Source organism: Syngnathus acus, chromosome 3, assembly GCF_901709675.1.
Source record: "Syngnathus acus chromosome 3, fSynAcu1.2, whole genome shotgun sequence".
NCBI classification, from domain to species: Eukaryota; Metazoa; Chordata; class Actinopteri; order Syngnathiformes; family Syngnathidae; genus Syngnathus; species Syngnathus acus.
This window is the reverse complement of record NC_051089.1, coordinates 1326512-1353276: the sequence shown is the minus strand read 5'-3', so window position 1 is coordinate 1353276 and position 26765 is coordinate 1326512. Positions and strand designations below refer to the sequence as shown.

At 41.6% G+C, this 26765-nt stretch overlaps 1 protein-coding gene and 2 long non-coding RNA genes across 5 annotated transcripts; 2 read left to right on the top strand and 1 right to left on the bottom strand.

Annotated features, from left to right (window-relative positions):
- Positions 1–82: 82 nt before the first annotated feature.
- Positions 83–26453, bottom strand: LOC119120626 (ephrin type-A receptor 6-like). 3 transcript variants are annotated; one of them, XM_037247693.1, is made up of 21 exons: positions 25949–26449; positions 21708–21772; positions 19130–19258; positions 18549–18698; positions 18317–18478; positions 18017–18245; positions 10806–10961; positions 9853–10188; positions 4588–4712; positions 4350–4512; positions 3891–3996; positions 3226–3296; positions 2954–3079; positions 2422–2607; positions 2277–2338; positions 1965–2180; positions 1722–1889; positions 1456–1649; positions 1228–1332; positions 1010–1159; positions 83–814 (listed from the first exon to the last, which is right to left on the bottom strand). In XM_037247693.1, exons 1-21 carry the CDS (start codon positions 26028–26030, stop codon positions 700–702), a joined length of 3096 nt encoding a protein of 1031 aa, XP_037103588.1. In that variant the 5' UTR covers positions 26031–26449; the 3' UTR covers positions 83–699. The 3 variants fall into 3 exon arrangements, with proteins under 3 accessions (XP_037103588.1, XP_037103589.1, XP_037103590.1); XM_037247694.1 differs by having other exon boundaries at positions 1722–1871; positions 25949–26448; XM_037247695.1 differs by lacking the exons at positions 83–814; positions 1010–1159; positions 1228–1332; positions 1456–1649; positions 1722–1889 and having other exon boundaries at positions 2055–2180; positions 2254–2338; positions 25949–26453.
- Positions 5529–21023, top strand: LOC119120629. The gene is made up of 3 exons (XR_005097553.1): positions 5529–5728; positions 13783–13954; positions 21013–21023. It is a non-coding gene; the product is annotated as an uncharacterized LOC119120629 (long non-coding RNA).
- On the top strand, positions 24504–25379 carry LOC119120630. The gene is made up of 2 exons (XR_005097554.1): positions 24504–24566; positions 24640–25379. It is a non-coding gene; the product is annotated as an uncharacterized LOC119120630 (long non-coding RNA).
- Positions 26454–26765: the final 312 nt, after the last annotated feature.

The window sequence follows — 26765 nt, the reverse complement described above, 5'->3', positions numbered from 1 at the left end:
GCTGCATGTGTGTACGTGTGCCTGACACAATGCGTGAAATATCCCATTTAGTGTTTGAGGTGAACAAGATCAAAACAATGCATTAAAATAGAGTTGTTTATTCAGGAAGAAACATACAGCTGTCACGTGACTTTCAGTACAAGACACACTTTGCAATACCAAGAGGATAGAACACGTTTCTATAAAATCTTTTGACATTCACTTGTCTTCAGTTCAAAAAGAGGATTGTGATTGTGACCATTTTGACACTTTGTATTCCCGGTGAAATATTTAAACCGGCAATCGAATTTCTTATTAAAATGACCTCGTGAGGCATACATGACATAATGTTCTCTCCACATTATCTCTGGTCTTGAGGTATCCAATTTGAGACCATTCAAAATCAATGAAAAGCAACCATTGGATTGTCTCTTGGGAAGAGTGGAGGCATCAACTGGCACTTGAATCAACACTGGAGGGAAATATCGCAAGTCTTACAATTCAAATGAATTTGAATATTTGCTGAGTTATCACATTTTGCCACGACCAAGTGAGGTTCGTCGTGGTGGAGCGGCCATCAGTGTCGGCGTGACGTGTTCACCTGGCTCCACGTTGTCAAGCTCCCGATTGCTCTCGTCGGCAGTGTGTGACACTTCCTCGATCTGGTGTGCAATCAATCCATCAAATGTCTGCACACAGTCTGGCTTTTGTGTGAAGACCTCACACTTGAAAGCCGCTACGTTGGATATGGTGAAACTGCAGACGCAAAGATTGGATGCTGCTTATGATCCGCCTCTGGTGCCCGATCAAGCAGATCCCGATTCGCCTGATGTCACTGAGGGGGATAAAAAAAATATTTTAAAAGAGCCAGTCAAAGACTAAAGTCTTATATTGCGTGAATTGTAATAATTTAAAAAAAATAAAATAAAAATAAAATAAAATAAGAAGAAGAATGAGGAAGGTCAAAGAGTCAGGAATAACTGGTATAAGCAACAAAAAAAATCCTTCAATTACGTTCAGGCTCACTCACTCGATGCTCATTGTGGAAATGGAATCCAGCGTTGTATATCCAGCTGCAATGAAGTTGTTCTTGTACTGGCTCATTTTGATGGAATCAAGCCAGTCTCCGATGGAGATGAAGAGAGGGTAGTCGGGCAAATCGTCGGGAGAATCGGGGAAACTGAGGCAGTGTTTGAGAAGAATAAGCAGCAGAAAAACGCGTCGAAATCTTGCCCTTACTGTACTCACTCTGATAATAACGCTTTTCTCTTTTCGCCATTACAGTCCATTTGCATCGGGGCAATGTGGTGCAGTGACCACGCGGATCCAGCAGATGGTGCTGCACCTACAGGGCTGGAATAGAACAGAGTGCCCTGCTTGTCATGATCTTTTCAGATGGACACATCTCGCATTTGATCTGATTGGAAATTCTGTAGGGCTCATTTGTTCCTCTCGTGTGTGTGAGTTGAAACGTACCTGAGTGACTCGTTCACCAGAGTGAGGAGCCCGCTGGGGTTAATGATGAGTTTGTCCAGGAAACAAAGCACATTGTTGAATCGTGGCCGCTGAGCGGGCTCCTTCTGCCAGCAGTGCAACATCAGCTGGTGCAGCGTGACGGGACAGCCCATCGGAGCAGGTAATCGATAGCCCTCCTCCATTGATAAAATGACCTGGGAACATTGGAAAGACAACGATTGTCCGAGGTGTGCGTACCGTCAATCCAAGGTCGATCTCAATCTTACATCTTGATTGGACATCTCCCAGTAAGGCCTCTCGCCGTATGACATCACCTCCCACATGACGATACCAAAACTCCAAACGTCGCTGACCGAGGAGAACTTTCCATACGCGATGGCCTCTGGTGCCGTCCAGCGAATGGGTATCTTTCCTCCCTGATGATAAAAGTACGACTGAATAATCATTTGAGGATGCGGACCTTGAGGGGGAGTTAGATAAGCCGCGGGGAACTTTAATCGCACACTCACGTTCACCGAGGCGGTGTAGGTGGCCTCCGTGTCGTCCTCCATGACTCTGGACATGCCAAAGTCGGACACTTTACACACCAAGTTGGCGTCGACCAGAATGTTGCGAGCGGCGAGGTCTCTGTGAACGTAACCCATGTCCGAGAGGTAGGCCATGCCCACGGCCACGCCGCGCATCATCCCCACCAGCTGGAGCACGGTGAATTGACCTTCACGCGCCTGGCGGAAAGCAAATACGGGAACGTTGCTTGCGGCTTCAAATGAGTCGATAGGAAGAATGTGCAAAATATACATTCTGTGACAATATGTTCAAACCCGTAGGAAAGAGTCAAGCGCTCCGTTTGCCATGTACTCCACCACGATCATCACCGGCCTGCCTGAGGGAAAGTCAAGATGGACTCCATTTTGAGAATATCCATCAGCTTTGAAATGCTCCCAGGGAAGCAAGCGAGGATCTTACTTTTGGTGACCACGCCCTCGAGTCTGATGATGTTGGGGCTGTCAAACTGTCCCATGATTGACGCTTCGCGTAAAAAGTCTCGCCGCTGATGCTCCATGTAGCCGCCTTTCAGGGTTTTGATGGCCACGGTGATGTCCAGCCTTCCAGGTATGTGCAGACGACCACTGCAGACCTCTCCAAATTCCCCTGTGGGAGCAGTCGTGGACTACATTTTTACTTTATTCATCCAAAGTGGCTCCGAAAAGCTGTGCTTGGTAAAATGTCCCCAGCAGATGGCGCTGTGTTGTCAGAAAAATGAACTTATGTAAATGCTTTGCTCTTTTAAAAAAAATCATACAATTTCGGTGTTAAAATGTCATCTCTATTGCGAAATAAATGACTTTACATATCAATTTCCATTCGTTACCATTTGTACATCTTTTCTTTTTTGTGGCCAGGCAAGGGTCATTTTATATGCAGTACTTTTCCGGTATGCAGACCTTGGTCAATTATTCAAGTACTCTCTCTGTCTGTCCACAAAATTGATATTCACCTGTGCCAATCACCCGATCGATGCATATAGATGAGGGGTCTATCTCTTTTGCAAATTCCTCCACAGCCTGAGTGGGGTCCTCATACGTGTCTGGATCCACATAAGTCTTTATTCCGGAGAACGGAACTGGGAGGAGAAAAAAGACGTCAGACTTGACACAACTCATTCAGTGCCATTGACGGTTATAGACGTCAAAGATATTAACTGGCATGGCAGGGAATGAGTTCATGTGAAGTGTTGTTGGGGATTTATTTGTCTTGGTGATTCTTTACCGTGGCCACTGCGGAATCGTGTCCTGCGGGTTTCCTGTGACTTCATCCTGGCTTTGATATAGCCTTGACACCTGAACGCATTCACGACAGAGCGAGTCAGTGCAGGTCACTACGACGACGTCGGACCATCAAATCAAGTCGCGTTTGCGCAATATCATATTGTCCCCCTCCCAGATACTAAGTTCATACATTGTCAACAAAACTGACATGATCTGAGGGCCACAAATAAGACAGCCATTTTGATGAGCTGAATACCGAATCCGCTGTTAAGTTCTGAATTGCTAAATTTGCAGGGACTCACGTTTAAGAAGACCGCCAAGTCGGATTACAGTCCAAAACAGCAGAATTATCGACTGTTGCTTGGTCATTTTTCTTTGTTTACCATGAACGGCTGCTAATGATAAAACTCTGTGAAGCAGAGGCCCTCTAATAACTAAAATGTGAGCTAACCAGAGGGAGCTAATGGAATGGATCAAATGGCTGCTTGCTGCATTACATGCTGAGTAATTAAGCAGAAAATTTGTTCAGTCGTTTGGAAAATAATAGCGCCCGCTTGCTGCTAAAAGAGAGTCCATTAGGAGACTTTGGCCCGGAGCGCCACAGCGCGTGCGTGTGTGTGTGTGTGTGGTTGCGTGTGTGCAGGCGAGATGCACTAAGCGCCTCACCGTCCAGTTATGAGAAGAAACAGGGTGAGGATGACCAAGAGTGAGAAGCCGCCAACCGACGCGGTGACAACGACCAACACTTGACCCTGATCAGCCACATCGGGATCTAAATAAGAAGAAGAAAAAAATGGCTTCGCTGTTGGAGAGATAATTCAATGTGTTGTTTTGGAATTTGTGATAACACCAATGGCTGATTGTGTCCATTCAAACTCTCTGTGGTATTTTCAAACATTGGAGTTCACATTGCGGCTTGACCTAATGTTGCGGCCAACGTGGGAGTGTTTATGGAAATGTTCCGAGAATAATCCAAAGAAAGTTTTGCATCATTGGAATCAGCAGGGCATTATATAGACATGAAAACTATTTAAAGTCCAGCTGCCCAGCTCTGAGTTGAGAAATGGATCATGCTTGAAGAAGCCCTGATGACAAAACGAATTGTCCAATGCCAATCGCTCGCACCTTCGGCTGCGGTGGAGAACTCAAAGTTGGAGCTGTATGCCGTGTAGCCGGCGGTTGTTCGAGCCCGCACATGGAAGACGTAGACGGTCGAGGGTCGGAGCCCCGTCACCACCACACTGGGATGCTTTGTCCGCGTAGACGAGTAGCTCAGCTGCTCTTGTTCCTTTAAAAAGAGCAAACACAAAGGGGAAAATATAAATCATTTTAATGTCCAGCATTAAACATGATCAGTAATCACCTTCTCATAGTATTTGACTTCATAGTCGACAATGTCCAATGGTGGATGTTCCTCTTCTGTCCACGAGAGGGCGATGCTGTTATCAGAGGACCAGTCCTTTTTGATGACACCCACCAGAGCAGGACCTGAGGACACAAGGGAACAGCAGAGATGACGTAACAAGTGATTGAAAAATGATTCTGTCTCATATTTTGGCTACGATGCGTACCCATTTCCCAATATTCAAATATAATTTTTAAATACGATATCTTAGATGTAAATATTTGATATGAATAATATACCAGTTTGATGTATAGCATAAGTAAAAAAAAAATTGTATAAAGAGCACATCTGAAGCAAGAATTTCGACTGTAGTCTGCAAAGGCCGCATCGGATATTATTCGTTGATTGAAGTGGACTCCAAAGTGTTTCAGAGAGGTGCTTTCAAAACATCATTTCTAAAGCGGCTTAGTAAGAAAAGTTTTCATAAATCGAAAACACACCCACACACACACACACTTTGAAAAGAATGCTTCTGGCACATACATAATACAGAGCCTCAGTTGCTAGCCAAAGAAAACAAATAGCGGATTCACACGACATTAAACAACACACCTCATGTGAGTGTTGATAAAAAAAAAATTGGGAGACTAAGATGCCAGAAAAATATCTCAGGGCGAATCAAATATTTACTATCAATTATTCATCCAACCCTCACTAAATATAAGCAAGCAAAAGTCTTGCTCAGGATTTTATTACTCAAATGCAAATTCTATAAACAGCCATCATCATCTGAAGATGACCCGCTAAAGGTCAAAAGGCAGAGATCAACACTTGGGAGAGGTGATGCAATCACCACAAGTCACAGGCAGACGCGACTTGGCATCTTGTCATGAAACCGAGATTTTCCAGCGGCAACTCAAGCCGACGTGATGCGTCACACTTGAGCAGCTCCGCCACTGCAGCTATTTTTAAGCAAAATCGAGCAGGGGTGGGCGGCCGGGGAATGAATGGAGAAGTTGGATGCTGACTGCTGGAAAACTCATGCCCGAGGTGGAACAATATGTTTGTGTAAAGTTTGTTCAACATTGACTTTCAAGAGCACAATATAGGACTATTCAAAAAAAATGCTTTCATCAACAACAATCATCTGGCAAAATGGGTCAGAAATCAAAATAGCACCATTAAGCATTGCAGAGTCTGATAACACATGCATTTACTGATGTCTGGAATTCTTAGTAACACACACGCACACACATACACAAACACGCACGCACCCCTCCTGCTGTCAACGAAGGTGGCAACGGAGATGTACGATATTGCAACTCTTGTTAATTAACGGCTCACGTCATCCCAAATAAGTCAGGCTATAAACTAGGGAGATCATTAGTCCAATTTGATTTCTTTTCATTTTTAAGCAGATAAAATAGATTTTTGATTCATCATTACAGCCTTGGTATAAAAACCAAAAGTGCTAAAAAAGTATTATTTGGTTACGTTGCCATGTGTGAAATAGAATGACAACTTATTTTTTGCTTTCACGGCAAACCAACATTTAGCTGAATGCGGCAGAAATAAGTTGAAATAAAATATACTGTAACATATCACATCCCAAATTGTGCATTTGGTGCATTTTCAGATGAAAATAAATGTTGTCTATAATCAGACAGTATCATTTATTTACATTTAACTCATATTTTGACCACGTTATGCAGGAAAAGACATTTAACTTGACTGAGTAATTTTCTACCAATTTTTTCAAATCGACATCCAATCCTGAGGGAAATGGCGCTACAAGACTAAATGATCCTTTATTTCAATCAGTTGCTAATTAGAACAAATTTGACTTTGTTGTTCGGCAAAGGATGCCACGATGTGATCATGTCTTCTTTGAAAACGGCAGGCTGCTGTTGGCAAATTAAATAATGGCGGCAAATGTTTTCACGTGGATGGTCATCCGTGTGCTAAGCTACGTAGCCTCGGCAAGGTCGCGAGAGGAAAGGGTGAGAGGCGTCAAGTAAAACATTAACACGGGAATATTAATACCAAATATGCACGCAAATGCTGATTTGAATAAATTAGCCTGTCACCACCACCACATTTTTTTTTGTAGCAAACAAAGTAGATGCAACCAAAGATTTAAGATTGAAAATGCTCTCAGCAGGCGCATCAGCCATCTTGCTTAGCGATGCTAAAATAAGCCACTGCAATGATTTTCAGTGTGTCTGCCTGAATAAAAATGCATAGCTTACACTTGGTGGAGGAGGATCTGCATGTCTAGAGGCGATCGCAAGGTGATTTATGCATACATATCACCACCCTTGAAACTTTGTTTTTGCTCCTAGGACGTTAGTTGCAAAATAAGTTCCATTCAACTTTATAGGGAAATGAGTTATGGGCCAGGATAAGACATGATAGTATGGGCTTGTGAAATTTCTCATCTGGATGACATCAAAATGTACAGTTTGACATGCTCCTTTATTAACAAGCGCACATTTGCCATCATTTGAAGAACACCGAATAAAACAGAGCAGGAAGATGTCAAATCGAAACGGTAAACCGCTACACACGGACTGAAATAATAGCTGGAGTAGATGGAAAGGACAGGAGGTGGAAAGTGAAGAGGAAGCGAAGGAGGGAGCTGGGCTAGCTGTGAAGATGTCCCATGGGTTTGGATCTCTCCAGCATCTGAGCATATAAATAGATGTCGGCTTTATTCCCAAAGGAAAGTCCATGAAAACAGAAGCGAGCCCACCGGAGAAAAGCAAGAAAGCCGTGAGAGAATCCCTCGAATAAGGGCAACGCATTACGCCGGGAAGGAAAAAAGGCACATGCACACGCGTGACCTCGTTAGCTGAAACTTTGGCCACATTTAACATGACATTACGTTGCATATGTATGGCCCGGTTCCCTCCTGAGCTCAGCGTGCATCTCCAGAACTCCGAACACAAGTGGACAGCCGCAGCGTATCGAAAACTGAAATATTTCCATCGCTCACGTGGACACGTTCTTTTATATCCTATTGATTTTCTTTTGTAATTCTATTTATTTCTCAAAAGATTTGATGGGGTGTCATTTTTAACCCAAGTACTGCTCCAATTGATATTTTTTAATGGACATAAATACATAAATGAAGCAGCCTCGGCCTCTTAGCGGCGCAGTGAAATTTGAGGGCTGAATAATGCTTTGCTGAGCAATAATGGAAGTCTATTTAGAGCAGCGTGCAGTTCACTGTTGAATGCCTTCAAGCCATTGTCCTGCACGCTCTCCATGCCCTCATGCATTGCGAAGTGGTATCACCTCAACCCATCAGGCTAAAAAAAAAAAGTCCAGTTGCTGTGGCTGCTTGCAGAAAGAAACGACAGAATATATTTTGTATGCTGACCATGTCGAAAAGCCAGATCAGACACGTCACCTCTCCGGAATCCAAAAACACTTGTCAAACTGTCACTGCTCTTGTGTTGCTGTTTTTTTCTTATTCGGGAATTCTTTCCGGTTTCACTTAACTCGTCTGCAAAGTAACTGACTCCTTTCAGTATTGCGCCAGTCGCACTGAGACTTGACATACAGACCATTATTGGGACAAAGAATTGAAAACAAACACGTGTCAAACGCAAGGCCCGGGGGCCAGATGTGGCCCGCCACATCATTTCATGTGGCCCGCAAAGACAAAATGTGCATCAAATTGTCTTCACCTTTAAAACTCATCTTTTTAAAATGTTTGAACAGTTTATTAGTCTGATTTGAAAATGAGTTATTTGTCCGTTTGTTTTGTAGCTTACACTATGATATCATATGAGGAGTTCATAAATTTATTTAGGTTGACAGTTATAATGGCCCTCCGAAAGAAACTATGACTACAATGTGGCCCGCGGCAAAAATGAGTTTGACACCCCTGCTATAAGAACTCACAAGGTGTGTCAGAAAAGATCCAGGACTGGCGTCACAAAATCCAAACAACAAACTACCCGGAGAAACGAACGAACCATTGCCGGTTAGCTAGCTGGTACACAGTTGGATTGAAAACGTGACTAAAAGCACAAAACACCCTGAAAATGACTAACCCTCAATAATGGAAACAATTTACGTCCGATTTTTATTTTCATAATGGCACGAGGTGAATAATAGGGTCCATATTAAGTCAAGTAGTACAGCTAGCCTACATACGCTATGCTAATGAAGAAAAGCAGGTGGGCTGCTGTCGCACTCCACATGCAAGACTGTCGGTGGCGAGCGCAAAAAGGTGTCAACGCCTGAGCGCGTGCGTGTATAGTATATGTCAATTGAGCAGAGGCAGTTTGACAAGTTAATCCTTTCTCGGCACCCTAATGGGAACATCCCCCCGGGCCGCGTCTCCTCTCCTGAGATTATTTTGCATCCCAAACTTCCTGCTGTCAGTCTGATGGCCCGGGGATGCTTTGTGACACACATACCTGACATTCCACCTGGCGACGAGCCAAAAGCAGAACATTTGGGAAAAAGCTCATAAATACAATCCTTCATCTTAAAAGGGCAAATTCAGGACAATTAGAATCGAGGTGTTTTTTTTTTCCCCCTCGAAATAATTGGATCATCAGTAAGGCTGATCCACATTCGCAACTTCTGAGCGCAATTTTCTCCCACCTCGGATTTTCCGTCCATACAACAAAAGGGAAAGTATGAGCACATGTAGTGTATATGCAACCTTTATAATTTATTCATCAACTCTCCATCTTTTCCACAGTTTATGCTGATCTAGGTATCAATTATTCAATCTATATTTGTCTCCGCAGAATAGAGTTCAAATTTCCAGTGAACTTTGGGTTCCTCACTCGAGGCATCAGTGACGATTGCAGAGTGCATATGACCTGGCCTCAGCAGGGTTCTGCAAATGAAGACAAAGTTCAACGCCGCGCCGGGCGGACCGAGCGCCGAAATGGGCTTCACCTTTTGACATTATCAGCACAAAACGGAAACTTTGCTAACTAAAACCCAAAGCTCGGGAGAGCAAATACGGCTCCGCCACGACAATGTCTGCCAGCGCTAATGGCATACATATGTCACACCAAAGATGTGAACATAAATATTCCTAATTGTGATTTCTCTGCTTCCTAAAACGATGACCCGATTTTGCAGGCGTCTTTCTATTGGACCCAATTTTGAATATTTATAAAGTACGGGAAGGGTGGATATTTGCAAAAGAGATCATCGTGCCAGAATGATCATATTTTTTGCCAAAGTCACATTGTTTTGCTCCCTGCTAAACTGAAAAAAAAAAAATCACACAATTGAACTTGAGACACTCACCAGCTTGGTGGGTGTTGACCGTAACGTTAATCAGCGCACGTGCAGCCACGGCCAGCCCAGACACGCCGTTCACAGCCTCCACCAGGAAGGTGTAGTTCGCCGGCGTGGCAAAATCCAAAATGGCCACCGAGATCCCGCTCAAACCCAGCGGCCGTGGGATGAATCTCAGGTCCGGCTCGCAAGGGCCGCATTGCGTCCCGCCGCCGTCGCAACGCTGGCACAGGACATTGTAGGTGATGTCGCCGCGGCCGCCCGTGTCGCTCGGAGGCATCCACTGCAGGAACAGGGCCGTGTCGTTGATTAAAGACACCAGGTTCCTGGGTGCCGATGGAGGCCCTGCCAGAAAAAAAAAAAAACCTTATCCACCATTATAACTGCATGGACGATGATGCTGTCCCCAGAATAATATTAATATTCAAAAGTGGAGTGACAGGTGCCAAGAATGATGAAATGAGCTGCAATACACACTTTTAGAACTCAAGACTACTTGAAACATTTGTTTTAAGTTGCAAGGTGTTGACACGAATGGTTACATAATGCTGTGCGGAGGAGGAGGAGGAGGTTCTTCAGCTCACACTCACAAAATAAAACAGAAATCTAATTTTAAAGCAAGCGATGCATGTGTGAAGCTTCTTCCCCGCTGATGAAGTATCTCTTTTGGCAACGTGAATACAACGAAAACAGTAAGTGTGCGTTTAAGTGCCACGCGTGGGAGGCTTGGTCAGAAGCTTGACTATTTTATTCCAACACTGCCGATGCCTATTACAAAGCTATTGACAAAAACATGTTAGCTCACGCCGAGGCTATGATCAACACGTATGTTTATATTGTCCATAATTGCAGTGGTATAAAAGATATGGGAAAGAATAAACATGAAGCAGACGGATGATTGGAATGCAAAAGAGCCGTCATGAAACGATTCTCGGTTTTGCTGCTGCTGCAACTGGGCCTACTTGTGCACGCCATGGTGGAGGGGTCCTTGACAGCCCTGTAGAAGCCTTTTTCGCAGTGACACATGGTGGCGGCCTGGTCGTGGCTGGCGCTGTGTGGAGGGCACTCGGAGCATTTCATGTTGCCCGCATACGGCTTGAAGAAACCGGGCTTACAGGCTGCAAAATGGACAAGCAGACCAGAAAATCAGTAGTAAAAGAAAAAAACAAAAATGAAAAAATAAAATACAATAAAAACATGCTGCAAAACGGACAAGCAGACCGGAAAATCAGTATAAAAAGAAGAAAAAAAAGAAAAGAAAAACAGAAAAGAAAACATGCTGGAAAATGGACGAGCAGACCAGAAAAGCAGTGTTAAAGAAAGAAAAATTTAAATAAAAATGAAAAAATAACAAATATAAAAAAAATAGAATAAAAACTCACAAACACATTAAAAAAAGATAGAAATAAAAAATAAAATAAATATAGAAAAATAAAACCAAAACTCACAAACATTTTTTTGGATGACAGTACTGCTGAAGCAAGATTCATGACTTTTGGGAAATGCGGAGTGAGTCAGTTTGGACACGAGCAAAACAAGCTCATATGCTTCTTTAATTTTGGCAGATTCCCTCGAGAAGCTTTTTTACGGCGGGGAGGAGTAGACTGACAATATTTTGCTGCAGGAAGCCCAAAGTTTTTGTTGACAACTTCTTTCCCCGACGTGTTCTAATGGAGTCTATAAAAGGCCGACGTGCCGCAGTCAGATCGGATGTAAAATTCATAGCGGTCGGTCCATCTGAATATTGCAGAGAGATTTTTACTCTGAACAGCAAATATCCATCCCATGATGTTTTCTACACCTGCATTAGAACAGAACCAGTCAAAAATGCTGGAATGGCTTCTCTCTGAAAAGCATGATTGACAGACAGTCTGACTTTATTGCTCCATCAAGTTGTCTGCTGTTAAACAAGCAATCATATTATTGCCCTCTATTCCCATCAGGCCATCTTTCACCTTTTTGGATGTTTTTTCTTTCCTCTCCTTTTCCATTTCCGCCAGAAGACAGAAATAAAACATTGATTCCGTTTGCCCTAACTTATCTTGACAGACACAATTAATCGAGCCTTAATGCGAGAGTGAAAATGATGCTACATAAATGGAAAGTTATGTAACGATGCAGTTGCGGGAAAAAAAAAGTCACACACAGTGGCAACAACGAATTCATGAATAATTATTATTCACCATGAGTAATTACTTCAGCATTAGAATATTATTCAACAAAAGTGGAGTAGACACACTATATGATCATATATGTGCACATTCTCATTTTATATTATATATATTATATAATATATATTTTATATATATTTATATTTTTGTATTTTATATTTTTAAATATATTTTTTTATATATGCATTTTTGACAATAATTCGTTTTTAACGTCGGAGTCCATCCTAGCTGACGCTTATAGAATCTAAGCTCCCAAGGACATTATTGATCAAACTTCCTTGACACAAAAGCAAGCAAATGTGTTGCACTCGGGGTAACTTTGCATTTGGGGATTCCACCATTCTCTGCAAAGTCAATAGAAATTCCAAAAGGCACACATGGAAGAGAAGCAATCAAAAGTACAAAGAATAATCCGAGTCAGCAAAAGTAAACCGGCAGACTGCAAATGATTCGAAATATTTCTATCTGTGCCGAGGCAGGTATTCAAAATCACGCCTGATGAGAAAAGTTATTTTGTAACTTCAGCCACTCACTGACCATTCAAGCATATTGGCTAACGTGATACACGGCGGCGCCTACGTTGAGCTTGCGCCTAAGGCAAGAAAGAGATTTATTTGAGTTTGCAGCTGTTTGTTGCACTCTGCTCCAAGCTCCCAAGATCACCTTCAGAAAGCAATTTCAGTCCAATTTGTTCACTATCACTTCGATGGCATTTTATAAGCCAGCCCATTCTTATTCATGAAAGGCACAATTTTCACCAAAATATGTATGCACAATACAAACCAATAGTGGGCTCATAAAAATAAAAAATAAATGCAAATTAGTTTCAGAGGTCTCATTGGAGGTGACATCGTAATGGGCCTTCGTACTTTAGTGCAATTCATGTCGACCAACAAGTTGGTGGAAATGTACTAACGGCAAAATGCAATTCATTCCTAAGAACACCATCTGGAAAAAAATCATCTACTCAAATCATATTATTGAACTTATGGCACAAAGTGTTTTCACACTGCAGTTAAAAATCGTCATGATTTGTTCATGTCGATTTCTCATTACAGTTTGTTTTGTCCAGTCCTGCTCATTAGAACTTTTTTTTTCAATTTGTGCCGGTTGACCCGGTTCGTTTGTGTCGTCCAATCATCTCCCGTCTTGTCCAGGTGTTCCCGGTCGTCTTGTCAACTGGCTTGTTTTTAGTTTGCTGCTTTCTGTTGTCCTGTAACCGTTTGTTTTCTTGCTCTCACTGGAGGTATTGTTGTGACTTTATTCATTTTATTTTTTGGTTTTATTGAAAGGTTTCCCCAATACTCTTAATAGTGTGTTTGTTAAAAAATTGCTTGACTCAGTAAACTTTGGGGCCTTTTATCAAGCATGAAAAATGCTCAGACTATTTGCAAACACAAATGGTCATGTTAGCACAAAAGTAACAAAAGCAGGAAATGTTTGTTTGCATCTCAAACTTTATCCTGAGCCAAGTCAAATGAACTCACTTGATTTGTAATCATAACAATGTTTGTTGTGATATTGTAGTTTAAAAAAAAAAGTTATGCATTGAGAAGGGCCGAGACTTTCATGTTCAGTGACAACCTGGACTGATTCAATGAGATCTCCTGCAGGGGCTTATCGTGCACATTTGCATGAATGTAATGACACATTTGATAAGAACTGCCTGGACGTCAGGAGCTGGAAGTTTTCTCTTGGCTTTTGCTTGTCAGAAACAGATGGAGCCAGAAAGTGTGTTTACGCTGGTCTCCCCCGCTTTGATATGCAGATGGAGAGTTCACAGAGAATGAGGGATGCGCCAGTCTGGGCAATCCGGGCCCCGAGTAAACTCGGATCCTTAATGGACAATGACTCGCATACAACTCAAAGAATGTATCGATTTCCTCCTGGCTCATCCGCACCAATCTGGCACCGAGGGTCACACCCAAAGACAAAGAAAGGTAGGACATTGTCTAAGATGGTTTTTGTTTTGCACGCACGACCACCCTGAGCAAAGTGTGCGTATGCTTGTCAACACGGTTTTGCAACAATTTGGAATATAAACAACTCTATAACAAATGATATTCATATACTGTACTATTTCAAGTGCATCTACCACAATCAGAACTTTAGAAATACAATATGCAGTAATTCAAGTGCTCTGCCCAGGCAGGAATGCTGATTTCATGCTAATTCTCTTTGCTTCTCTTTTTGCCATTTTTTCATATTAATTTCAATGTGCTCTTTTTACCTTTTGACTTTAAATGCTAGGATCAAAAGTAGTCATTTGTTGGACTATAATTGCAATCACTTTTGGAGTCTCTTCAAGCAAGGTGTCAAACTCAAGGCTTGGGGGCCAGATACGGCCCTCCACATCATTTTATGTGGCCCGCAAAGACAGAATGCTCATCATAATTGCTAGCAATGGCTCTATTTTTAAAAAGTGAAGACAATTTGTAATTTTAGTAATGACACAGGAGATGCAAAGACTTTGTGTCATTACTAAAATGACAAATTGTCTTCACTTTTTAAAAATAGAGCTATTGCTAGCTATTTTGATTACAAAGTCGATGCAAAGATTGTGTCATTACTAAAATTACAAATTTTTAAAAATACAGCTATTGCTAGCAATTTTGATTACCATTCATCTTTGCAAACTATTTGAACATTTTTTACTAGTCTCTGATTTCAAAACTAGTTCATCAGATTGTTGTGTTGGGATATAATTGCAATCACTTTTGGCGTCCCCTAGAGTCTCCACGGCAACCTTGGCATCCACCTAAGGGCCTCGCAGTGACATGATTATTGCAAATTTTGAGTTGGGTGTGATGCCCCCCCTCGCCCTAACAAATAAAAATGCTGGATTTGTATCGATGACTTAGCAGAATAACACATAGGGCCTCTTTAAAGACAAGAGGTGGCGGGGCTTGAACTGATATCTTGTCTCGGAAATGAAATGTGAGCTTTAAGCCGCAAAACATGGAAAAAACTGAAGCCCGAATATTCGTATGTGCGCCATGGCTTAGGAATCCTTTTGCTCTGATTTGCATCTCTATTAGCATTCAAGTCATGTTCCAAAAGACATCTCTATTAGCTCCCCCTGTAGTTCAGGGTCTCCTCTGGAATATGATGAAAGGATATGGAACAAATAGCATTAGCACTATGATGTTTTGCCTTATCTAGGTCATGATATATAACCAGCCTAATCCTCTGGTGGCTGACGCTGAATGAGAGGAATCGAATAATCAGGCGCTCGACAGAGATGTCAAAACAGTCTGGCGGCGTGCTCTCGGGTTGGAAAGCGGGCCGATACCTTTGTTTAGGGATGGAGAGATGGACATGTTGGAGAGAAGCTGTGCTCATATTTGGGAGCGCTGGGGTTTTCCCTATTCTAGCTGGCTGGCTCGCTCACTCAGTAGCTGTCTCTCCTTCTCTCCGGCTCTCACTCGTTCCCCATGCTGCCTCTCAGACAGCTTTGATCAGAGCTCCCTTTGAAGCAGTGTTCCAAAATGAAAACGAGGAGAAAGCAGAAGTCATCGCAAGTTCACGCCAAAACTTCCTGCAACTACTTGCAAAGTGCACTGCTTTTTGTCGGGTTTTTTTTTTTTCTTTTTATTACTGCAAAGGTTCACCAAGTCCAATGACATTATTTTGATATGAATAAAATCACGGATTACAAGGCAATGCGGTAGGATTACCATTGATCACATTTTCTAATAGAAATTTGACTACTTAGTGATATCAGAGATTGAATTGTAATAGCTGATGCATCATTATCTGCTGTATTTTGTATTCTCTTTGTATCTAGGACTCGTAATTTACATGACTTTCACTTAGATGTTTTTATTTATCGATGTATTGTTTGAAACAAATAAAAATTCATTCATTGATAAGCCAATACGTAATAACAGCATTAACCACAAGCTCACAATGGGTAAAAAAATCCTTTGGATTTACTTCATTCAAACGTGTATCAGTTGCGGTCGATTAAAATGTGTTAAACTAATCTATATTATTTTTAGAATAAATTACTTGGGCACACACACTGAGGCAATATATGCTAGCAGTCGACAAACAGGAATTTGGCATGTATAATTAATAAATGTTCTTAAAAAATATACCCATTAGCCCTAATACTCCCTGTGCAGACTGACAATGAGAGCACCACTGCCATCTACTGGAGTGGATGTGTAAATAAACTGTATTCTAGTACAGCCCCAATATAAAGTACATAAATAAATTTCTTTCCCGGAAACAATTTAAAAAAAGACCTCCCCATTTATCTAGTATATGTACAGCAACTTTTATTTGTCGCTGCTCGAATCTTGTTCACTGAAGCGGCTGTCGAGATCCACTCGACACGGGCGCATCTCCAGTTCAGAAGGGAATGTCGAACTAGTGTCGGCGGGGGGTCCGCAAAAGGGAGGGTAAATGTAGGGCACCATCTCTCGTCTCATCACTAATCACTTGTGACGGGCCTCCGTGGCGTTCAACCACACTTTAAAGTCCCACAAACGTATCGAGAACAAATGGGGAAAGCTACCAACGAACAAACACAGCATCTAATCAAGGCCATATTAGCGCTCGTCCTGCATACAGGCTACGCTAATGACCGCCGGTTCTTTGTAATAACGCCGCTTACTGCATATTTGCATCCGAGTTTCAACCGGGGTCTGCCGAGACTCTTCTCTCAGTCTGTAAAATAAATGACGGTGTGTGCGCTTCAAGTGTAACCGCGCCGGGCATCTTAATTTACCGCAAGCCTTCATTACCACACTATGTATGAGCCTTATAAATGAAAAAGAGGGTTGGGGGACTTGTGGAAAAGGACAAGACGCAAGCTAAATTAGCAGTGGAACTAACAAATGAAGGCAATTAGCCAGCTAGCCTCTCACTCTGTCTGCACTAATTGAGAAACCAGGCCAGCAAGTATCCAGAGCAAGCCAACAGCTGTGGTAAACTTTTCGTCGGACTCTCGGGGCACATTAAGTAATGCTGATACAACTAATTAGAGTTCCGTATCCCAAAAAGCCTTTTACAGAAACCTTGCGGTATTTATCAGCATCCTCCGCTCTCATAATAATAGTTCACCGATGCGGCTTCTCCGACGGCTTGGCATTTATTGCTGTAAAAATGGACAAATAAAGGCCTTGATGCGACAACGATCACGAAGCCGTTGGAATAAGTCGATTGTGATTTAAAAATACCGCCTCATTTTGGTTTGGAAAGACAAAATCATGGTCATGAGCAACAATGCAAATGATGAAAACGGGGCAATGAACGGAGACTCCAAATAAAAGGACAAGGGAGAGATAAGTCAATCAAGAGAAGTAAAAAGATTATGATGGGAGTTGAATTGGAGAGCTTGAGGAGATCCTTTGGGACAGGCGCTTTATTTAAGTCGATCTCGGGCAGGAACCAGAAGACCAGTGAGGTCTATTATTGTGATGGGAGCTTATTGCGCTTATTTTTCTTTGAGCGAATTATTCGTTCCACCACCCAAAGTGGGAAATGCATTTGACTGCACCAACATTACTCAATAACTTGTCAACAGGTTTAGATGAAATGTCTGTAATTCATGACTCATTAACTTTTGATCACAAAAACAAATTTAATTTTGCCAGGCGCATGAATTTTGGATGATTGCTTTGTTCATGCTTGAGGCATATTTCCATTGGGCCTAATTTGTTTAGAAGAAAGAAAGAGCATCGAAGATGGTCTTTTTAAATTGGGTACATGCATATCAACAATCAAATTTGCTATTTCTTATTTTTATATATTATTATCATCATTATTCTCATTATTATTATTATATTTATATATTATTATTATTATCATTATATTTATATATTTGCTATCCCCATGTGCTCACAAAACATCATACTTGTCTCAAGCAAGCGACTCGTGCTCAGCGTTTTCATTTTTGCACGTCAGCTAACAGTTAGCGTAGCTTTTTCCATTCTATTGCTTTGTATTCTTCTATTCTATTCTTCAATTCAGAACTACAGCTAAGGAGTTCTTACTCTGGCAGTAGGCGTCCATTTCCTCGTGTCCGATGCTGCATACGCAGTGACCCAGCGGCACCAACCAGTCTCCATCGGCACCGCAGTACAATTTCGGCGGGTTTTTCTCTTCGGCGTTTTCCACACAGGCTCCCTTCACCTCCACCAGAGAGGAAGAGTCCTTATGTGGAACCGTATCAGGAAACACCGCCAGATTCCGCAAAGTGGACGGGCAGCGTTTGTAGAATACCTAAGCAGTTTTAAAAAAGAGGTCAAGGCGAATAGAAAGGAAAAATTCACGGCCAGACATTTTGGACCGACCTTGACCGAGACGAGAGCAATACAAGCTCCGACGTCCTGGAAGGCCAAGTAGAAACCCCTCAGTGTCAACGGCCCCACCTCCCGGATTTCAGTGTTGAGACGGAGAACGCGATCGCCGAGATCCGTCTGAGTAAAACTCTCATCTGCTGCGATGGTATCGACCTTCAAGTGATCATCAATACTTGATTAGAACTTTTTTTTTTGTCTTTTGCCCATCTTGGGGGATCGCAACCTTGGCATAGTCGGTGGGCCGAAATCGCGTCCCGGAAGTCAACGGTTCGTTGGTCTGCAGGTAGAACAGGTTGAAGGTTTCCTTACAAGTTCCCGACACCCAAGGAATGGAGTTGCAGTCCCTCAGAGTAAAACGAAGCTCCACGTATACCTACGAGGAAGTGGAAACGCATTCAAGGCCATGAGATTAATTCTGAAGGCTAAAAAAAATATTGGAGGTCACGACATATATCTTTAAACGCTTTGCTTTGTAAAAGTGTGTTATGCAGTCAAGCTGGGCCATTAGGGAAGACTAACCCTAACCCTAACCCTAACCCATGGATGATTTAAAATGATGTTTATCGATGAACCTGTACACGTCGGCATCGTCTTTTGTCTGATGCATTACTCGCAAGGCGGCCTACTCTGCTTGGCGTTTAGATTTTTAATGTCTTACTACTGCATTTATGAATTTCTAAGCGACACAATTACAGTATGAATGTATGCATGAGTGTACCATATGCTAATGTGACACACGCGGCGGCCGAGGTTGCTTCTCTGATTATTTTCGCGGACCGCCAATCGGAAGCATACGTTACGGACCCTCTGCGCGGCTTGCCGTTGGATCCATCCGGATCGAAGCCAGTTGTTTTGGTTAAGCTCCATGACATGGCAAACTTGGAAGGTGTGAATTGGTCGGTTCTGTTCATCCATTTCGGTGATTGCGTCCCACTGGGGAAAGAAAAACAATGGGAACAGGGTGACGATTACTATGCAGAGAGCAAAAACACACTCGGAATCTTTTTGAAAGTTTTGCAGGCGTCCCAATACGTTTGTCCAAATGTTACATGAATAAAAATACATGCACTTGTTTTCTTTCTAAAGTATCTGGGTCAAATTTGATTTGGGAGCTGCCTCTGAAGATGCAGTCGGTCGGGACTTGAAGTGTTCCAGCCGTGTACCTCCCTCATCGAAATGTTTTCCAGATGTTACATCAGCCAGATCGTATTTGTCTGCTCTGCTTCAACACTGGCTATTCATAAAAACCGACAGAATGTCCCTCCACCCATGTTTGTTCTTCCAAGGTTATTTTTTGATGATATATTTTATTAGATGACATGATTATTGAAGTTTGCATCTAAAAAATAGCATCTTGCTATCATCAATGGAAAAATAAATGAGCATGTTTATCAATGTATTATGCAGAAGAACTTGAGGCTACATGTCCAAAAGTCAAAGCTCAAAAGAGCCACTTTTGCAAATTTGACAATTCGTAGATGAAATGTGTTATTCTTGAGTAAACACCATCTTGTTGCCCTACTTATTGATTTTGTACAAACTAGGATGGGATTTCATGCAGTGCGTAAGATCAGCATGAAGTCATGGGAGTTTCATTATGAGCACAAACTGAAAAGGACTATCATTTGTTATTCTACGTTCTAAAATGTACCCTTGGGATGCGGCATAGTTCAAAAACGAAGAAAGAAAAAAAACAATTGCGGCACCTCGTTTGAAAGATGGGCTGCATCAGATATGCATCGACTAATCACGGAGCCTATTAACTCTTACACACACACACACGCACAAAGGTGCACGCACACACATCCAAACCAACAACTTTTCTTTAATTTTTTATGGCTAAGATAATTGTTTTATTTCAGCTCATTTTTAATTTTACATTATCATTTGATCCGTGGAGTACAACTGCACTTTATCCTAATGTGTTTTTACAAATTTTTAAAAAATGTCTCCATCAGGTTGAACAATTTCTTTTGTCTTTGTGTAGCTTTTATTCACCTACTTGCCATGTGATCTCATTTTTAATTGCGAGCAGTCAGAAGACCTTGAATGTGTGTTAGCACGCTGTTGCTACTATTTTAGCACCATGAATTGGAAAATGGCCAGCTAGTAAAAGGCCCCACATTGTTTTCTGACACGTTTGTGTTCCCTGCCTTAAATGCGATTTTAAATTCTTCTGTGACTTTGAGAATATTGAAAAACTTTCTACCAACTGCGGCAACTTTCTAACTCTTCTTGTTGCACTTTTTTTTTTTTTCCTCCCAACGGGCCTTGTGAAAGAAATCTTTGACAAGTGAGCTCAAACAACAGAGAGTTTCTGGCTGGCTTAAAACTGGAGCTTTGAAGCCACTCGCGAGACTCGATTTTTTTGGATGATGTCTTGTAACCTGCTTTGACCAACACGAGCTGATATTGCTCTTTTATAAACGAGACTTGCCGCAATCGTGTTCAGCCTCGATTTGATAATCGGAGATACCACGCTATCGTGCTTAAAATGTGAACTTTGACAGATGATGAATCAGAAAGCTAATTATGCACAAACTTGATTAAAATGAGGTTATGTATGCATATCGGCTTCTATCAATAACAAAAAAGTCAAGCTGGCAAAATAGCAGCCAGATTTAAATGACAACAGCCCAATTTGTCATCGTCTCCCAAACAGGCGAGAGGGAGTCAAGCATTATGAGAAATGCGTTACATCTCCGCAGCTGTGATGAATTATTGATTTGATGTGAATCTGCGTGCTGACGTTTTGTGTTGTTGTTCGACCAATTACAGCCAAAGTTGCTTTTTCAGACTTTTTCCAAGGTGGCGACAGCAGTTGGCCGCAAATGTTTTCTTTATGTTGTGACTTCATATTGGCTTTGCTGCAAAGGATTTTTTTTTTTTTTTGATAAAAGCCAAGAGCAAAAAATCTCCAGCTATCATTTCATGACCTAAATTAGACTTGACATTTTCAAAAAATTACTGCTGCTCCCCGCCGATGGTTGCGGTTTGATCTCATACGTTGATGAGAATGAAATCAACTGTGATTTCTCATTAAGCAAGCCTGCTGAATAAAGAGACGACGAGGTGCTTTTAGTCTCTCTTTATGTTATTTATATGAAGTTTGCGGTAGTTTATGTAAACGTGCATCAGTCATCAGCTCTCCAATATCTGCTGTGTCAGCTGAATCTAAACTGCCTTGGACTATCTAATGGATTTGGCGTTATAGGATACGCTGATTTTCGAGATGGATGATATGATACGTGATATTCTGCAAATATTTCATCTAAATTATCAATCAGAAAGGGAGGGCGGGGGGTCACCTTGATATCTGGATATTTTGTCCGCACTTGGGCTACAAAACCAGCTCAGTTTTCATTTTGCTAATATGACTCACCCCATTGATGGGATAGGTTTTCCAGTCCAGTTCCCCCAGCACTGCCGTGGTGTCCAAAAGAATCACTGCAAAGAGCAGAGCGAAAGTTAGAGAATGTAAAATGGAGAAGAAGAAGAGCTGGCCAAGAGGGGTGGAAAGGGCAAAACGGAAGGAGAGCAGACAATATGTATCAAGCTGTCAATGAGCGGCAGAAGCGGTCGGAACGGATTCAACCGAGGGTGAAATAACAGCTCTTTTCGAGCTTTCCCATAGACACCAAAGTCCATCAGGGAGAGAAGAACCGTCCTGTGTGGAGGTCAAGGAGGTTGTCCCAAATCAGATGAAAGGATAAATGAATAAATAAATAAAAAAGTAATACATAAATAAATAAATAAATGAATAAATGAGAAAAAAACAAATAAAACAAATAAATACAGAAATGACTGATTTGTAATTCTCACTCTAACCACAAATCTTTCAAGTTTGTCACATCTCGACCAATGAAAATGTGACCCTTGCAGCCAAAAAGTCATCTTACGGCCATCTTTGATAGACTCCTTTCCGTTCAAAATAAATCTCTTCGCGTGGGTATGAAACATACAGAGGCAATTTACTGACACTTGGACAAAAGGCTCGGAAAATCCCAAACTGCGACAAGCTATGAGATTGTAGCACTTTGAAGCATTTACTGCAAATTACAAGCTCTCAGGTCATTGCTGCAAATAGCACTTGCAAATGAAGCTCTTTCAATTTCATGGAAGTCTACTTTGTGAAAACCTTTTCTTATTCATATACGACTCTTGCGGTAACCTCTGCAGCGTGTCACTTCCATGCTGTGTACAGAACTTGCAGTCAGGTTAATGATGCACCAATAAAAATGGCAATCAACAAAATATGCTACATTTTTTCTTCAAATTTCATTTTAGTGATAGCTTTTGCATTTGGAAGCACATGTACATATTAAGTCTTGCTAATAATTAAAGGAAGCGAGCACACGGCGTCTCTTCTCGTCATTGTAAAATCCGATTGATCGTCTTTTTTCACTGGTAGGTAATTTTTGTAGCCGCATGAATTTTCAGTCACAGCATTTTCCCCGTGAGTTACGTTCCAGTTGTAAATGCAAACGGAGAAGAAGATGATTTCTTTGCCGAGCAAATGTTCTGCTGATGTTGGCAAATTCAAACAGCTCGTGCCAGTTGAGAATGTTTGGAACTTCCAAGTTGTTTTTTTTCTCCATATTTGGGTAGCATTGTTGTTCTGCCACTGGGGAGAATGCGAAACATTGGACCCAACCCAAATGCAATCAGCTGTCCAATCAGAAAATGCAAGTACAAATAGAGATTGTAATTACCTTGTGATTTGGCCTCAATCGTACCGTTTGTTCAATGAAACACAACACACATTTTTGCAGCACGAGAGAGATGCTCGTTTGAACCTTTATCCCAAACCCGCTTCCAAATTGTGTTCAACTGATCTCCTGTGCTAGCAGCCGGAGTTCTGTATTTTTTTTTAATGTATGACTACAAACAGGACTAATCTCCAGCTCTGCTCTCCGCTCACGACTGGCGTCATTATCTGTCTGAACCCTGCGAGCCAATTTGATATGATGAATGTGCAATTTCCTTTGTCTCCACGCAGACAGTTAATTTCAATCTCTAGCAATAAAGCAAGTCCCACTCCAGCAGTTGACATCACATCTTCAGATGACCTGACGCGCCCGCATTTTCTAGATGCGGATCAACACGGCCGATAACCTTTAGTTAGCCTAAATCGAGCGATTAGTGGCGTTTCAGGAACTGCCCCTTTGTCCGTAAATTACAGCTGACTGTGCCGCCGTGTCAAAATACCGTCACATTATTTTATTTATTTTATTTATTTTATTTATTTTATTTATTTTATTTATTTATTATTATATTTATATTTTATTATATTTATTATATTTATTTATAATTATTATTATTTCCCATTATTTTTACTGCCATCAAAACAAGCGGATACCTTTGACTTGAAATGAGTATTCTGGCAGACAATCGTAATCTTTTGGTAACCGAATCAAACATTATGAAAGAGACAAATATTCGAAACATCTATAGTAAACTATAGGAAGACCTCAACAACGGAAAAAGTTTCCTGGCCAGCTTTCATTCACGGATGCCAATCAGGAAAAAAAGAAAAATTGGAGAGGTCATGAATGTTTGTTCTCACAGTGAAGCAAACTTCTCATCACCCATGTTCGAGACGGGGATGAAAAAAAAAAATCAATGCAATTAAGATGGGAGCGCTCAGCCAATTTATATACCTCTTGCAATCAATGACATCCTTTCGACTACAATGGCCCCCCGTTCTGGTTCTTTAAGAGCCATCAGTCAATTCAAATAACGTCGGGACCATCCAACCTCCCTAAGTAGCAAGATAATGCGGGCCACTCGCCTTCCATCACAAACTGTGAGAAACTCTAGCTGCCATCGATCTGCTCCCAATGGGCCTTTGGTGCTTCGAAGGCAACTGCTCAAAAACAATTGACACTTTTTCTACACGTAAGAAAAAACTTATTATTACTCGTTAGCTGGCCGCTACGTGTTCATCTGAATTGAATCCAAACTTTTGCAGCTCAAAAAAAATCTGTCGCCTGGAAACAAATGGCAGATGTTTGCCGATGTCGGCCAATTTCTGATTGCGCTCAATTATAATCATTGAAGAACTGCAGCTGCAACTTGCAAATATTGATGCCAAACTAAATGTCTTTATTTTCAAAGAGCAATTTTTTTTTTGTCCAGTTTAAACATGAAGTGCGAAATGTTGGTATATCTTCCAGAATTCTTTGCCCAAAAACATCCCAGCTACTTGACATTCCAGACTCATTGCACCTCGGCAGTCTCGGTGAGTACATTTTAAACTCCTCACGTTGTAGTTTTGTCAAGTTTCTCCCTCTTGCCTTGGCTCCCCCTTCAAGCCTGTCGCTAGCACAGGCAGCCAGCGAGCAGACGCGCATCCTGTGGGGAAAACTCGCCGCACTTACGTAAAGTGATGAAGTGAAGGAGACTCTGACATTTGCCGAGTAGAAGGAGCTGTCGGTCCTCTGAAAATGACTTGTATCCTAAACATTGAGGAATATTAAACTGACCTCTGTCAATGTGTGAAGTGGAAGATTTCAAAAGATGGTTGTGTTTCGAGAAGTCTGCAATTATCCCGTTGCGTTCATGATTTCAAATCTGTACATTTTAGCATGCAGTGAGAGTTTGCCAGGGATTCATCTGGGACTGCACAAGCCAACGTGTCTGATAGCAACAAAATTGGCACAGAGGTGGGAAAAGGCGAGTCCAAAGCTGACAAGTTGCCAGAGGCTTTCGCTTACGCTTACACTTGCCGTCACAGGAACGACGTCTCTCTCTTTCTGCCCTGCAAGACTTTGAAGGTGGAGAACGATGTCATGGCATAACCCGCAGGCAGCATCCTTGTGAAAACAAACACTTTATCCAGCTAGCGCAAGCTTACAAATATTTAATAAAGACAAGGACATTTGCCCATCCATCCATCTTCTCCACCGCTTATCCTCATTAAGGTCATGAGTGAGCTGCAAACTATCCTGAGTGACTTTGAGGGGACACTCGCCATTCGTTGATGGTCAGTCACACAGCTTACTTACAAATAAGTAAATTCTTCATTAAAATAATAACAATAAATTAGCTAGCACAAGAGGAAACAATATCCCTATTTATTTATTTATTTATTTATTTATTTATTTATTACAGCAGCAGCAAAAGAAAATGGCTTATTCGCCATTTAAAGGAATTTACAATATCACATAAAATACGTATATTTAATGTATTAGTTAGGAATTGGTCGTATATTTTTCCATTTGTTTAATGAACCTACTGAAATAAATGAAATACCTACTGAAATAAATGAGCTTTTCAACAACGTTCTAATTTACTAAGATGCATCTTTTAAATAAATAAGTAAATAAATAAATAAATAGATACTTATAGTTATATATGCATATATTATGCACCACTGGTGGTGTGGTGCAAAAAGAAACATAGATCATTGTTAAATGTAATCACAAGCTCCAGTGGGATTATATAACATACAGCATTATTTATGAACTACAGTATGTAAGAGCCTCTGAAATGGAAACTAGATTTTCCATCAGTTGACGCCTGCTCCAGTAAATTAGGATTGGTGCGTTTTTTTATTCTAATTTAAAGTTAATTAAAGCTCCTTCATCCTCACTAAGGTGCAGCCAGGTCACGTGTTCTCACCTTGATTTGAGACTCCTTGGTCGGCCAGGTTACTTTTGGTGAGCAGGACCAGAAGCAGGCAGTATTTCCCACAAGACAACATGGTTGAGTCAGACAGGTGCGCTCTGGAGCCGCTAAAACCACAGGTCGGAGCCCTCGGTAGACTCCTCCAAAATAAAAGCGACGAGCTTTTACATGAAAACGAGGCGTTGTATCCACACGCACAAGGTTGTCCGCTCCACGCGTGTTGTTCTTATCGCTCTCCGCCCATCTGGAGCTCCGCGTGGAGGTGCGCAAAGAGGCGAAGGACGCGCGGTGCCATTGTGCGCGCAAAAGAAAAACCCAACAACACTTCGGTGGCGCAACTTCCAAAATAAAAGAGCTTGTTCAACGGCGAACTTTTTAAGGCAAAGTTTATCCCCCAAAGCACAAACGAGCGAGAAGGAAGAAGATCCCGATTTGCCGCTTGGCTCTCCCGCTGTCTGTCCGTTTGTCGCGCTCTTCGTGTCTGTCACTCGCGATCGCGCTCTCTCTCTCCCTCCTTCTCTTCTCTTTCCCTTCAACACAAACAGGAGCGAACAAATGTGATGTTAGTTTCCATATCTTATTTCTATCTCGTCTTTTCTGCTTTTTGGCATGTAAAAAATAAGGTCATTTCATTCTTTTCTCTTTTTTTTTTTGCTAATCTTTAACAACGTTAATGAATTCACCATTTTATTTGTTTGTTTTTTGACACCGTTATTGTTCATCAGTAACTCATCCATTTTGTTCACCACTTATCCTAATTATTTTTGTATTCCATTTCTTCCAAGCATTTGCGGCAACAAGGTTGGCCTTT

Excerpts from the sequence above, each read along its gene's own strand:
- LOC119120626 (XM_037247693.1), bottom strand. The coding sequence starts at position 26,030 with ATGTTGTCTTGTGGGAAATACTGCCTGCTTCTGGTCCTGCTCACCAAA. Across the intron at positions 18,246-18,316 it reads TTGCTCTCGTCTCGGTCAAG|GTATTCTACAAACGCTGCCC; the intron begins GTCGGTCCAAAA and ends AAAACTGCTTAG. Across the intron at positions 2,608-2,953 it reads CGATCGGGTGATTGGCACAG|GGGAATTTGGAGAGGTCTGC; the intron begins GTGAATATCAAT and ends CTGCTCCCACAG.